Genomic DNA, 14,232 nt, shown 5'->3' with positions numbered 1-14,232 from the left:
TTTCTAGGTATAGGATCATGTCATCAGCAAACAGCAACAGTTTGACTTCCTCTTTTCCCATTTGGATGTCCTTTATTTCTTTCTCCTGTCTGATTGCTCTGACTAGGACTTCCAGTACTATGTTGAATAGAAGTGAAAATGGGCATCCTTGTGTTGCTCCTATTCTCAACTTTTCTCCTATTCAACTTTTCTCTGTTCAGTATAATGCTGAAACAGCATGGTATTGGTATAAAAACAGACACAGACAAATGGAACAGAATACAGAACCCAGAAATAAAGCCAAATACAGCCAACTGATCTTCAACAAAACAAACAAAACAACATAAAATGGGAAAGGACACCTTATTCAACAAATGGTGCTAGGATAATTGGCAAGCCACATGTAGAAGAATGAAACTAGATCCTCATCTCTCACCTCATACAAAAATCAACTCAAGGTAGATCAAAGACTTAAATGTAAAACTTGAAACCATAAAGATTCTACAAGATAACACTGGAAAAACTCTTGTAGACAATGGCTTAGGCAAAGACTTTGTGACCAAGAACCCAAAAGCAAATTCAGCAAAAATAAATTTAAATAGATGGGACTTAATTAAACTAAAAAGCTTCTGCTCAGGAAAAGAAATAATCAGCCAAGTTAACAGACCGCCCACAGACAGAAAGAAAACTTTCACAAACTGTACATCCAACAAAGGACTAATATCCCAAATCTACAAAGAACTCAAACAAATCAGCCAGGAAAAAAAAATCCATCAACAAATGCACTAAGGACATGCGTAGACAATTCTCAAAAAAAGATATACAAATAGCCAATAAGCATATGGAAAAATGTTCAACATCACTAATTATCAGGGAAATGCAAATAAAAGCCACAATGTGATACCACCTCACTCCTGCAAGTATGGCCATAGTCAACAAATGAAAAAAATATATAGATGTTGGCATGAATGCACTGAAAAGGTAACACTTTTACACTGTTGGTGGGAATGTAAACTAATCCAGCCACTATGGAAAACAGTGCGGAGATTCCTCGAAGAACTAAAAGTAGATCTGCCATTTGATCCAGCAATTCCATTACTAGGTATCTACCCAGAGGAAAAGAAGTATACAAAAAAGATACTTGCACATGCATGTTTACAGTAGCACAATTTGCTATAAAATGCCAAAATATGGAACCAGCCCAATGCCCATCAATCACCAAGTGAATAAAGAAAATGTGGTATACATATGCCATGGAATGTTACTTATCCATAACAAGGAATAAAATAATGGTATTCACAGCAACCTGGATGAAATTGGAGACTATGAGTCAATTCTAAGTGAAGTAACCCAAGAATGGAAAACCAAACATTGTATGCTCTCACTCATAAGTGGGAGCTAAGATATGAGGACTCAACGGCATAAGAATAATACGCTGGACTTTGGGAACTTGGAGGAAAGGTTGCAGGGTGGCAAGGTTGTGGGGTGGCAAAAGGCTACATATTGCACAGAGTATACATTGCTCAGGTGATGAGTGCACTGAAATCTCAGAAATCACCACTAACGAACTTATTCATATAACCAAGCACCACCTGTTCCCCAAAAACCTAATTAAATAAAAATAAATTTCTTAGCACAATTAAATTAGACATGACAGAAAGAAACCTGAAATAGTTATGAAAATTTCAAAATAAATACAAATCAACCTGCAACTTCTAATTAAATAATAGGTTTCATACGAAATCAGAGATATTTCAAAAAATGTTTGAACTAAATAAAAATGAACTAACAACCTATGAACACTTATAAAATGCAACTAATGAAGCTCTGAGAGGAAAATTTACAGCTTTTAACTGATAATTCCAGAAAGAAAGGCATCAAGTAAATAATCAAAGCTTCTAATCTATAAAAAGAGAAATATAGTAGGTTTAAATTATTCCCAAAGCAAATAAGATAGGGGAAATCAGAGGAAAAAATAAATGATATAAAACTGAAACATAGTACAGAAATCAATAAAGGCAAAAGTGGACTTTTTAAAGAGATCAGCAAAATTGACAACTCTTTAGCTGCAATGATCAAGAAATAAAGAGACAACACACAAATTACCAAAAATAGAAAGGAAAAAGATACTATCACTACCACTATTACAGAAATTAAGTATAAGAGAATTTCATGAAAAAATTTAGGCCAGCAAACTAGATAACTACAATGAAGTGGACAAATTCTTCAGAAGATATAAATTACTAAAATTGACTCAAGAAGCAACAAAAAAATGGAAGAGACCTTGATACGTTTTGGCTGTGTCACCACCCAAATCTCAACTTGAATTATATTTCCAGAATTTTGACATGTTGTGGGAGGGATCCAGGGGAAGGTAAATGAATCTGGAGGTCTGGCCTTTCCCATACTATTCTCATGACAGTGAATAAGTCTCACAGGATTTGATGGGTTTATCAGGTGTTGTTTCTGCTATTGCTTCTTCCTCATTTTTCTCTTGCTGCCATCATGTAAGTAGTAACTTTTGCCTCCCACCATAATTCTGAGGCCTTTCCAGCCATGTAGAACTGTAACACCATTAAATCTTTTTTTTCCCCCAGTCTCAGGTATGTCTTTATCAGCAGCATGAAAATGAACTAATACAGTAAATTGGTACCAGGAGTGGGTGTTGTTGAAAAGATATCCAAAAATGTGGAATCAACTTTGGAACTGGGTAACAGGCAGAGATTTAACGGTTTGGACAGCTCAGAAGAAGACAGGAAAATGAGGGAAAGTTTGGGACCTCCTACAGACTTATTGAGTGGCTTTGACAAAAATGCTAATAGTGATGCAAACAATAAGGTCCAGGCTGAGGTGGTACCAGACAGAGATAAGAAATATGTTGGGAACTTGAGCAAAGGTGACTTTTGTTATGTTTTAGTAAAGAGACTGGCGGCATTTTGCCCCTGCCCTGGAGATGTATGGAACTTTGAACTTAAGAGAGATGATGTAGGGTATCTGGCAGAAGAAATTTCCAAGCAGCAAATCATTCAAGAGGTGACATGTGTGCTTTCAAAAGCAATCCATTTTAAAAGGGAAACAGCATAAAAGTTCAGAAAATTTGCAGCTTGACAATCCAGTAGAAAAGAAAAATCCATTTTTTGAGGAGAAATTCAAGATCACAGCAGAAATTTGCATAAGTAGCAAGAAGCCTAGTGTTAACCCCCATGACCATGGAAAAATGTTTCCACCCATGTCAGAGACATTCATGGCAGCCCCTCCCATCACAGCCCTGGAGGCACAGGAAGAAAAAGTAGTTTCGTGGGCCAGGTCCAGGGTCCCCATGCTGTGTGCAACCTAGGGACTTGATGCCCTGTGTCCCAGCCACTCCAGCCAGAAAGGGGCCAACGTAGAGCTAAGGCTGTGGCTTCAGATGGTGGAAGCCTGAAGTCTTAGCAGCTTCCACATGGTATTGAGCCAGCAGGTGCACAGATGTCAAGAAATGAGGTTTGAGAACTACCCCCTAGATTTCAGAAGTTGTATGAAAACCCCTGGATGCCCAGGCAAAACTTTGCTGCAAAAGTGGAGCCCTCATAGAGAACCTCTGCTACGGCACTGAGGAAGGGAAATGTGGGGTTGGAGCCCCCAGTAGAGTCCCTACTGAGGAACTGCCCAGTGGAGCTGTGAGAAGAGGTCCATCATCCTCTAGAGCCCAGAATGCTAGATCCACTGACGTTTGCAAGGTATGCCGGGAAAAGCCACAGACACTCAACACTAGCCCATGAAAGCAGTCAGAAGGGAAGCTGTACCCTGCATAGCCACAGGGACAGACCCACCCAAGACCATGGGAACCCACCTCTTGCATCAGCGTGACCTGGATGTGAGAACTGGAGTCAAAAGAAATCATTTTGGAGTCCTAAAAATTTGACACCTTGTTGGATTTCGGACTTTCATGGGCCCTGTAACCCCTAGGTTTTGGCAAATCTCTCACATTTGGAACAGGTATATTTACCCAATACCTGTACCTTCATTGTACCTAGGAAGTAAGTAGTTTACTTTTGATTTTACAGGCTCATAGACAGAAAAAACTTGCTTTGTCTCAGATGAGGCTTGGGACTATGGACATTTGGGTTAATGCTGAAATAAGTTAAGTCTTTGGGGGATTGTTGGGAATGCATAATTGGTTTTGAAATGTGAGGACATGAGATTTGGAGGGGCCAGGGGCAGAATGATATGGTTTGGCTGTGTCTCCACCCAAATCTCAACTTGAATTGTATCTCCCAGAATTCTGACATATTGTGGAAGGGACTCAGGGGGAAGTAATCGAGTCATGGGGTCCAGTCTTTCTTATGCTATTCTCATGTTAGTGAATAAGTCTCATGAGATCGGTATGAGATAGGTTTATCAGGGGTTTCCACTTTGGCTTCTTCCACATTTTCCTCTTACTACTAGCATGTAAGAAGTGCCTTTTGCCTCCCAGGGTCTGAGCCCTCCCCTGCCATGTGGAAATATAAGTCCAATTAAACCTCTTTTTCATTCCAGTCTCAGGTATGTCTCTATCATCAGCATGAAAACAAACTAATTGGGCATAAAATTAGGAAATAAATTAAATTTACCTGTTAAAATTTGCTGACAACTTTGGGCTTAAACAGCTTGGCATAGAAAAAAATCCCAGTAAATCCTCACCCTGAGTAGAAAAATAATGACTTGAAGGAACTAAAACACTCTAACTTGAAACTTAAGAAAATTTAGAGGTAAAAATTCAGCTAAGAAATTAGTATAACTGATTTAGAACCAGTGAAACTCCTAGGATTCTAGTAGAGGCAAAAAGTAATCAAAGGCTCATTGGACTTCTACAAAATATAATTAACAGTTGAAGATGAGATTACTATGAAATATGTTGAAGCCATAGAAAGAATTCAATATCAGGAATAGTTATAAGTAAAAGGATATGACAGATATATAGTTCACTACCCTCTCATTTGGGATAGAGATGATTTCTTATATAGATTCTTGGTTTGGATGTGGTACTTACTTTGGCTGTGTACCCACCCAAATCTCAACTTGAATTGTATATCCCAATGCATGTGAGAAGTAAAGGTATGCCAGTTCCAAGCTAACACTTCGAGCAGCATCCTATGTTTCTATTCACCCTTTTATATTGCCATTTGCCATACGAACACCATACCCTGGGAAGCTCCTAGTCAAAGAGGATGAGAGACACATGAAGCTGACCTGAACCCAACATACAGCCTTAAGCCAGGGCCACTGGATCTGCAGCCTGAAGAAGCCTCCCTAGCCAACTCACAAACCCAACAGCAAAGAAGAAAATGCTTATTGTTGTAAGCCACTGAGTTCCAAAGTGGTTGTTACAAAGCATGATTGTAGTAATAACCAAATAATTAACAAGACAAAATAATTTGAAACAAATTGGAAGATTTAACATTCCATTCATTACTGAGACCTTCCTCTACAGCAGAGGCAGTCTGGTGAGCATTTATATGGGACATAATTATCTTCGTACTCTGTCCTTTCTGAAGGTCATCTCTTAACTTCCCAGACTTCCTTTTTCCAATCTCACATTCATTTATTTTCAAAGTCCCTGACACTCTGCCTTCCCTTTTGTCACTTACCATATGTTCCTTGAGCCATTTCTCCTTCTTCAAAGAGTACTTAAGCTTCTGCCCACTGAGGTGATTAGCTTTTACCCTTCCCATCATGGGACTGGAATGCCAGTTTCAAGCTGACACTTTAAGCAGCATCCTATGTTTCTATTCACTCTTTGGGGTGAATTAGCTTTCACCTTTCCCGTCATGGGACTGAAATGCAGCAATTCTCCAAATTATGTTTACATACCATTTAAATTCATTCAGAAACCAGGGCCGTGATTTTTTTTCTCTTTCATGAAAATAAGTTTCATAAACTTATTTCCAGTTATCTTTTTTGATAGGGAAAACAAAAAGCATTTCTAGATAATTGGTTACATGCTGGATGCCAAGGGCTGTCATTCTTAGGAGAGGCATACAGTCAGTGTAAAGTCATCAAATGGAGAGTGGGGCAGTCAGTGCTATAAATACCCCTGCCTCACCCATCTCAATTATCTCCCCATGGTCTCTTGCCACTGATTCTCATTGATTCAACCTACAGGAAGTTAGAATGCAGACAAGATTTTTGATGCAGTCTGCTATGGTTATAGGAAAGTACCCATGAAGCCATAGTGTGATTATGGGAAAGGCAGGGAATATATAGAAGCAGGTACGATGGGAATGCCAAAGGAGTCTGAGTCACAAGTTTACTTGTGTCTTCAGATAATATTTGGGTATAAGTAGCCTTTTATTTCGCAAGGGAACACTGCTATGCATACCCAACTTTATAATTTGTGGGATCACTTACTGCCAAATTCATGATAGTAAACTTTTTCTAGTTATCTATTTTTGATAGGGAAAACAAAAAGTATTTGCTAGACAATTGGCTACATGTTGGATGCCAAAGGCTGTCATTTTTAGGAAAGGCATGAAGTCAGCTTAAAGTTATCAGATGGAGAGTGGGGCAGTCAGTGCTATAAATACCCCTGCCTCACCCATCTCCATTATCTCCCCATGGTCTCTTGCCACTGATTCTCATTGGTTGAACCCAACAGGAAGATAGAATGTAAATGAGATCTTTGATGCAGTCCACTATGAATCAGCCTTGTGGGCTACAAAACAAAAGATATAAGTGGGATTGGGGAGTTGAGAGAGAAGATGAATCTGGAGAATAACCAGAAAATATCTAGAAAAAAGTGAGTTTTCTTAATTTTTGAAAAGTATCTAAATTTATAACATATCATACTTAACATTAAGTTTGTTAAGGTGATTAAAATTTTTCCTGCCTTAAATGCTAGATACTTTGAGAATCTAAAGACTATAAACATATATGACTCTATACTTTGTAAACAAATTCATAAAATTTAGAGATTATATTCTACATAAATAATATAAAGGCAAAAGATTCTTGAGAACACATTACCTATAAGGAATATGTTTCAAAGAGAAAGTTGTTAACTTTAAAGAACACATAACAATAATGAATTTAAATGTCATTGCATATGGTGGCTACTTTTGTAAAATAAAGCAGATGAACATAAATCTGTTTTCTAAGTAGATCTTGTATTGATTAAATGGCAATCCAATAATAAGTTGTCATCCACGACAAGTATTTATTCCATACTTCAAAACACATTTATTAAGTATCTATTATGTGCACACATGTATCTCAATTTAAATTTATTTCAAGAACTCCTAAATTAAAACTCCTAAAACTACAGTATCTAAGCACTATGACAAAGTGTATATGAAATTATACATAAATTGAACAGCAAAAATTAAATAAAACTTTCCCTCCACACTTTTTCTACTACTACTACTAATGAAGAACCTCCCAAACAATTAGGAAAATTTTAGATGACTCCTGTAGATGTGAATAGAACCTGCCAAGAATAAGAATCTACTGGGATCCAGAATTTCCCAGGGTGTCTTTTCTGAACCTATTGTAGCCTATTGCCTATAAAGCGTGAGTGTGCACGCGCACACACACACACACACACATTTATAAATTAAATAAATCTATCATATTAGTAGAGCATAAACACTATAAATTCTATTCAAAGAGACAATTTCAAAAATGATAAAATTTGCAAATATAAAATAAAAGTTCGAATCTTTTCTTGCAACTCTCTGGAATTTATACACCCTACTTTGGTAACTACAGCTTTAGAAGGCATAAAATTATAACAAAAGTCTAAATATGAGTATGCTATTACATATAATTTGAATTAACAGCTATTGGTCTGGATAATAATGTCCTTTTTCTCAAATATTTCTTCATTTAAATGATAGACCATATATGGGCACCATAATATTAATAAAAATCTCTTACAAAACATATGCATCCTGAATTAAAATTTTTATCCTATGAGAGAGTAAAAATCTTCCAGTTTCAGACAGAATTAGGTAGTCAGGCATGTTTTCATAGGCACAGTGTTTGCAGAACAAAAAAAATCCAGTACCTTTAGAGTCTTTAATCCTTCACCATAGGTCCCTCACTCTGTGAGCTAAAAGAATTTCCTTCTTAAACATTTGTTACTTGCATGATTCTTGGAAACATTTTAGGTTTTGATACCTGCTAGAAGTTGCCAAAACAAATTTACTATTACATTCTCAAAAGCATACACATTTAGTGCCTAAAATATCACTTAAAACTCTTTCAATTTTCCTAGACTTAAAATGTGGCTGATGACACCAACTGGCAATCACTTTAAATTCCTAAATTTCTAGAAATTCAAATACTGTAGTCATTATAGGAAATATGCCAAATGTTTGCATGCTCTGTGGGTACCATAAATGTCATTAGATTTCTAACAAACTCAAAGGACATCAGGTCCAGGTTTGCCCAGTGCAGTCTCACAGTTTACATCTGTGAACCCAGCATTATCTTCAATAGCATCTTTCAAAAGTGCTGGTTTATAGGCAAAATAATATGGTCACTCTAAACAGGTAATATTTATTTACTTATTTTTGAGACTGGATCTCGCTCTGTCACCCAGGGCTCACTGTTGCCTCAATCTCCTGGGCTCAATCAATCCTCCCACCTCAGCCTTCCAGGTAGCTGACACTATAGGCAAGCACCACCATGCCTGGCTAGTGTTTGTATTTTTTGTAGAGACATGGTTTTGCCATGTTTCTTAGGCTGGTCTTGAACTCCTGGGATCAAGTGATCCACCCGCCCCAGCCTCCCAAAGTATGGGATTACAGGCGTGAGCCACAGCACTAGGAAAAATTTTTTTAAAATATACAGACCTGTAATTAATTATCTGTGCCTCTCCAACAGAGTAAGTAATATGAAAAATCCCTATTATTACCTTTCTGCACAGCCAATGGGAGTTCTTGAAGTTTCCAGACTGACCAAGAGTCAATTTTCATGTTAATCATGTTCTTTCTTGATCTTTGTCGCTTTAAAGCTTCTTCAGCTTCTGCCCGGTCAGTTTCTAGACTTTTAATAAGTTGAACGGCCTCTGACAGCAATATTTCCATTTTCTGCTTTAACTCTGGACACTTCTCATCTTAAACAGAAATATGTATTCACATTTGTTAATCAAACAATCAATAAGCTGGATGATGGGAACATGGGTCTTAGTTGCATTATTTTTTCAATATATATTTAATAAGAGAACGTTAGAAAAATGAATTAGCTTTTTAAAGGCAGTTTTATTATAATACAAACATAAGATTGATTATAAACTTTTAAGACCTATTTTTAATGAACACCTTATACAATAATTACAATAACTAAATCTCAACTAATATTTTCAGGTATATCATTTTATCTGAAGGAAAAAACACATGTGCTATTAGTAAGCTGTACTATAAAGCTTTATTATAAAATTGTGTTTGTATTTCCTCCTATTCTATAAGGAAACATATCATAATGATTACATCAAGTAAATACTGAATAATCATAGACGGTTTCTAGAAACAAGACATATTCTTCAATCGCATCCAGTAAGAACTTCTCTACTTAGCTTTCCCAGGAATTCACTGGAATTTTGAAACTCTATTTATTCTCTTGTAATACTAAATTAATTCTCAATTAATTCCTTTAATGAGAGAGATTTGTGATTCCTGGTTCACAGTTCTGGAATGATGTGGCTTATTGTTAACAAAATTATTACTGTGGATACTCATTTGACCATTTATGAAAGAAATGTGTACAGAGCCTACTCTGTTCCAAGGAATATGCACACAGTCTTTGCTGGAGATAAGAAAGTAAAGAAGACAGACATGAGTCCTATCCTTGTAGCATTTATGCCTATAAACACTGACTTTTGCCAAAGTGTTATATAAACACATAAATACAAAGTGTTAAGAGACAAGGCCACCAAAGAACTGTGGCTAGAGGAAAAATAGCTAAACTGCATCAGGAAGAAAGAAAACTAAGACATTTCTTTTTTGTGTTGCTTTTGGACAATAAAGACAATGATTTTCTGCTAGATGGGAGTATTAAATGATGATTATAAATACAAGTTCAGCAGTCACACAGTTGCTATTTTTAACTGATTGTACTTGTCAAAGAAATCCAGCATGCTGTCTGAGAAGCATTCTTATAAAACGTATTTCCCTATTTTAATGCATAAAAATAATTTTGTCTAAACTGGTCCTTTATTTGGTGTCTTTGAATCTTTGTTTTCTTTTATCAAATTCTACCACATCTTGAATACTTTACATCGTCTTTTTTAAAATGAGAACATATTCACTCAACACTATGTTCTCTAGCCAATTTATGATTCACTTTATAATCAATTACAATAACAAGATTTCAGTCTGAAATTCATGCATAAGTTAACACCACTTATAATTAAAGTACTTCTGATTGAATATATATGTGTTTTAGCAAAGGTGTTCATTATGTTTCTAGAAGCTTTTATATTATCTAAATAATAAATTCTAAAACAAATGTTGTATGTGTAACTTGGGATGCCTCAAATTCATTGTATATAAGATCTCATTTTTTTTTCTTGAGTGCCATCTAAGTTTTATGGTTTCATATCACTGTTCTAAGCAACTATCTGCAATTTTTTAGCATAAACCCTTAATTACAATAAAACTTCCTCATCCTGCTATTGTTCTGTTTTAGACCTCAAATGCACATATTGACAGTAAACATAACTGTAGTTAATTGCGCAGTAGTTGTAATTGTTAATATATCTATTTTTTCTCTCAGCATTTGTTAACGTGAAAATTTGGCAAGTAATGATTAAGATCTTCATCTTCACTGTAGGCACAAATAATGTAAAAGAAAACAGTAAAAACAAAGCTTTGCTAGGAATGAAATCTTTGAAAAACAAATATTCTTTCTTTTAAAAAGTCATGAGTTTATTAGTTAGCCTTCACTCAAGGATTTAGCAATTATTTATGGTGAGAGAAGAGAAGCTGCTACATAAAATCTCAATAATATATATAGATACACTGAAATAGTGTTAACACAAATTTTACACCAGTATATAAAATATTATACATTTTATAAATTGCAATAAGAATATTTATGACAACATAAATATGTACTAGAGCTGCAATGTTCAATGTGGTAATCATCGTCCACATGCAACCACTGACATTTATATGTAACTTAATTCAAATTAAACTTAAAAACTAAATTCCTCAGTCTCACTAGCCACATTTCAAGTGTTCAACAGCTGTATGTAGCTAGTAGCTACTCTATTGGACAGTAGAGACATAGAACACTGATTATCACAGAAAGTTCTATTGGGCAACACTAAACTATGATTAGCATCTTGAGAAGTGGAAATCTATCATTATATACTCAGCACCTCAACAAGTATTTGGTATATAACAGTCACTAATAAATATATGTTGAATGAATGCTTAATCAAATGGTATAGAAAACTATTTTGTCTATTAGACTCTCATAATAATTATAAAACTCTTAAACATGATTATTGTGACAATTAGAAATATATTAAATGAAGTCAATAAGCTTTTAAATATAATTACAGTTATTCAAGTAGAAGGAACAACTTTACCTCTTTCTTCTGGTTTGGCCTCTTTTACTGGTATAGCTATACTCCAATCTTCTTTCAGGTCTTTTGTGGAAGAAGTTCTGCTCCTACATAATGGAAAAGAAGCAAACAGTAAAGGAGGAAGTACTTAAAATTAGTAAATCAAATTATAGATTATGCACTTCCTTTGAATTTTAAAGATTTGTGGTGAAACTTACTATACAAGATAATCTTACTAGACAGGAGACTAATATAGCAAAATTCTTATAGGTGATGGGATTTACGCTTAACGGTAAATTAAAATTAGTTACATATGACCCAAAATTTCTTCAGAATATATTAAAGCTGCAATTTGTTTTTTAAGAAATTGGTCTTTCCTAGAGAGTGCTTCTATAAGACAAAGGGTATTCTGTGAGAATAATTTGTATGAGCTATTTCTATAATTTCAGTTCAGTAGTTTCTGGGGGACCAATGTAAATTACAATGAGTAAAAATACTATTTCAGATAATAAACTTTTAGAAAAATATCTAAATTCAAATGTTATTTTCTTTCTAGAAGCTATATATTGGAAAATACAAATATAGAACATTGATTATTACAGAAAGTTCTACTGGACAACACTAAACTGTAGTGTCTTCGGAGGCGACTATAAATTAAAATGTTACTTCCTTTCTAGCTAAAGTTCTATATGTTGAATAATAAACTATTTCTCTGTATTTCTCTGGTCTGATTCTAGAATTCTAAACTAGCCTTCATTATATTTTTTAAAAAGTGTTTTTTCTCTAATGAAATTTACAAGAAAATTGGTATCAACAAAGCAGAAAATTTCTTTTTGAAATTTTTATTAAATTATTTTTTATTAAATAAGTATTCTAAATTAATTTAAGAAATGGTATGCATACCAAAAATTATAAAAATAGTATAATCTATATTTGTTTATTCTTCAGAAAGCACATAGAATAGTCTAATGATATTTCAATTCTTATAAAATTAGTCACAATTTTACATTCAGCTTTAGTTACCTGAAATTATTTTCAATGTATTTTACTATCATTTTATATTTATAACAGCTACAAATTATTTTTCTTGTCATTGTCCCACAATTTATTTAGGTAAGTATGTCTATTCCAAAGTCAGAAATACATTTATTATATTTTCTTCCTTTAGTGTTCATATTTATTTCAAAATATTTTTATTGTAAAGTGTATTTTTTTCATTTGTTTTCTTTTAAAAAATTGAAAAATAATTGTTCCAGCATCAACTATTAAATAATACTTACACTGCTGGCTTTTAATGCCATTTACATAATATAGTAAATTATTATACATAATTAGATTATTTTGTGTATTATCTTCCAAAGTTCACTTAATTCTTGGATCAGTAAACCTCTATGCTAATTTTTCTATTTTTTTGAGGCAAAAGTCTCATAACATAATATTAAATGTTTGAAACTGTAAACTTCAGTGGCATTTAATATATTCACAACATTGTCCAACTATCATCCCATCTAATTCCAATATATTTTCATCATTCTAAAAGAACATACCCTACTTATGAAGCAGTCTCTCCCCTTTCTTCAACCCATTGTTCCATAGTAATGACTAATCTGCTCTCTTTGTGGATGTACTTTTATGAATATTTCGAAATCATACAAGTGACCTTTTGTGACTTTAACTTAGCATCATAGTTTCAAGATTTCTTCATGTTGCAGTATGCAGAAGAAATTTATTTTTTTTGATGGTAGAATAATATTCCATTGTGTGTATACAACACATTATTAATCCATTGAGGGATTTGGGGATTGTGTCCACCTTTTGGCTATTGTGACTATAGATGTCATACACATTTGTATATGAGTTTTTTTTTAATATGTTTTGAATTCTTTTGGATATATATATTGCAGTCAAATTGCTGAGTGACAGATAATTCTAGTTTTGAGGAGCCAACAACCTGCTTCTCAGTGTCTAAACCATTTTATATTCACATCAGCAATATATAGGCATTCTAAGACTGAAGAAAAGTGGAAAGAGTGGGGATCCTTGTTTTGTTCCCGATCTTAAGAGGAAAACTTTTCACCATCAGGTATAATCTAAACTAAGGGTTTTTCATAAATATTCTTTATTATGTTTAATAGGTTGCTTACAATCTAGTTTTATGAAAGGTGTGGGCTTGTGTCACATGTTTTCCTCACCAACTGAGATGTTCACATAGGTTTTCCCTTTTATTTTACTAATATGGGTTATTATGTTAACTAATTTTTGTACGCTAAATCACTCTTACATTTCTAGGGTAAATCTCACTGGTCATGATGTATAATTCTACTAAATGCATTGCTGAACTCAGGTTGCTAGGATTTTGTAGAGGATTTTGTCATAGTTTTTTGTTTGTTTGTTTGCTTTGTTTTGTTGCCCAGGCTGACGTACAGTGGCATAATCCAGTTCACCATAAACTTGACCTCCTGGGATCAAGCAACCCTCCAACCTCAGCCTCTGGAGCAGGTAAGACTACTGGCATGTGCCACCACACCTGGCTGATTTTTTCATTGTTGTTGCTTGTTTGTAGAAATGGAGTTGACTATAATGCCTAGACTTCTTTCTGACATCTGGGCTCCAGTGATCCTATGCCTTGGCCTCCCAAAGTACTTTGATTACAGGTGTGAGCTACTGTGCCTGGCCTGTCATGTATATTCATGTATAGTCTATAGTTTGCTTGTGATGCCTTT

General features: G+C 34.6%; 1 protein-coding gene across 1 annotated transcript in view; it reads right to left on the bottom strand.

Annotated features, from left to right (window-relative positions):
- The window catches only part of CCDC178 (coiled-coil domain containing 178), a 477,035-nt gene that overhangs the window by 371,679 nt on the left and 91,124 nt on the right, over window positions 1-14,232 (bottom strand). Inside the window, exons 7-8 of the mRNA XM_032245388.1 lie at window positions 11,534-11,616; window positions 8,855-9,055 (exon numbers count right to left, since the gene is read on the bottom strand). Of these exons, the coding sequence (XP_032101279.1) occupies window positions 8,855-9,055; window positions 11,534-11,616 (284 nt within the window). The remainder of the gene's footprint in view (window positions 1-8,854; window positions 9,056-11,533; window positions 11,617-14,232) is intronic.

Source organism: Sapajus apella, unplaced genomic scaffold (genome assembly GCF_009761245.1).
Source record: "Sapajus apella isolate SASKATOON/1434 unplaced genomic scaffold, GSC_monkey_1.0 scaffold57, whole genome shotgun sequence".
Classification (NCBI taxonomy): domain Eukaryota; kingdom Metazoa; phylum Chordata; class Mammalia; order Primates; family Cebidae; genus Sapajus; species Sapajus apella.
Note: the sequence above shows the minus strand (reverse complement) of the source record. Positions and strands in the feature narration are given on the sequence as shown.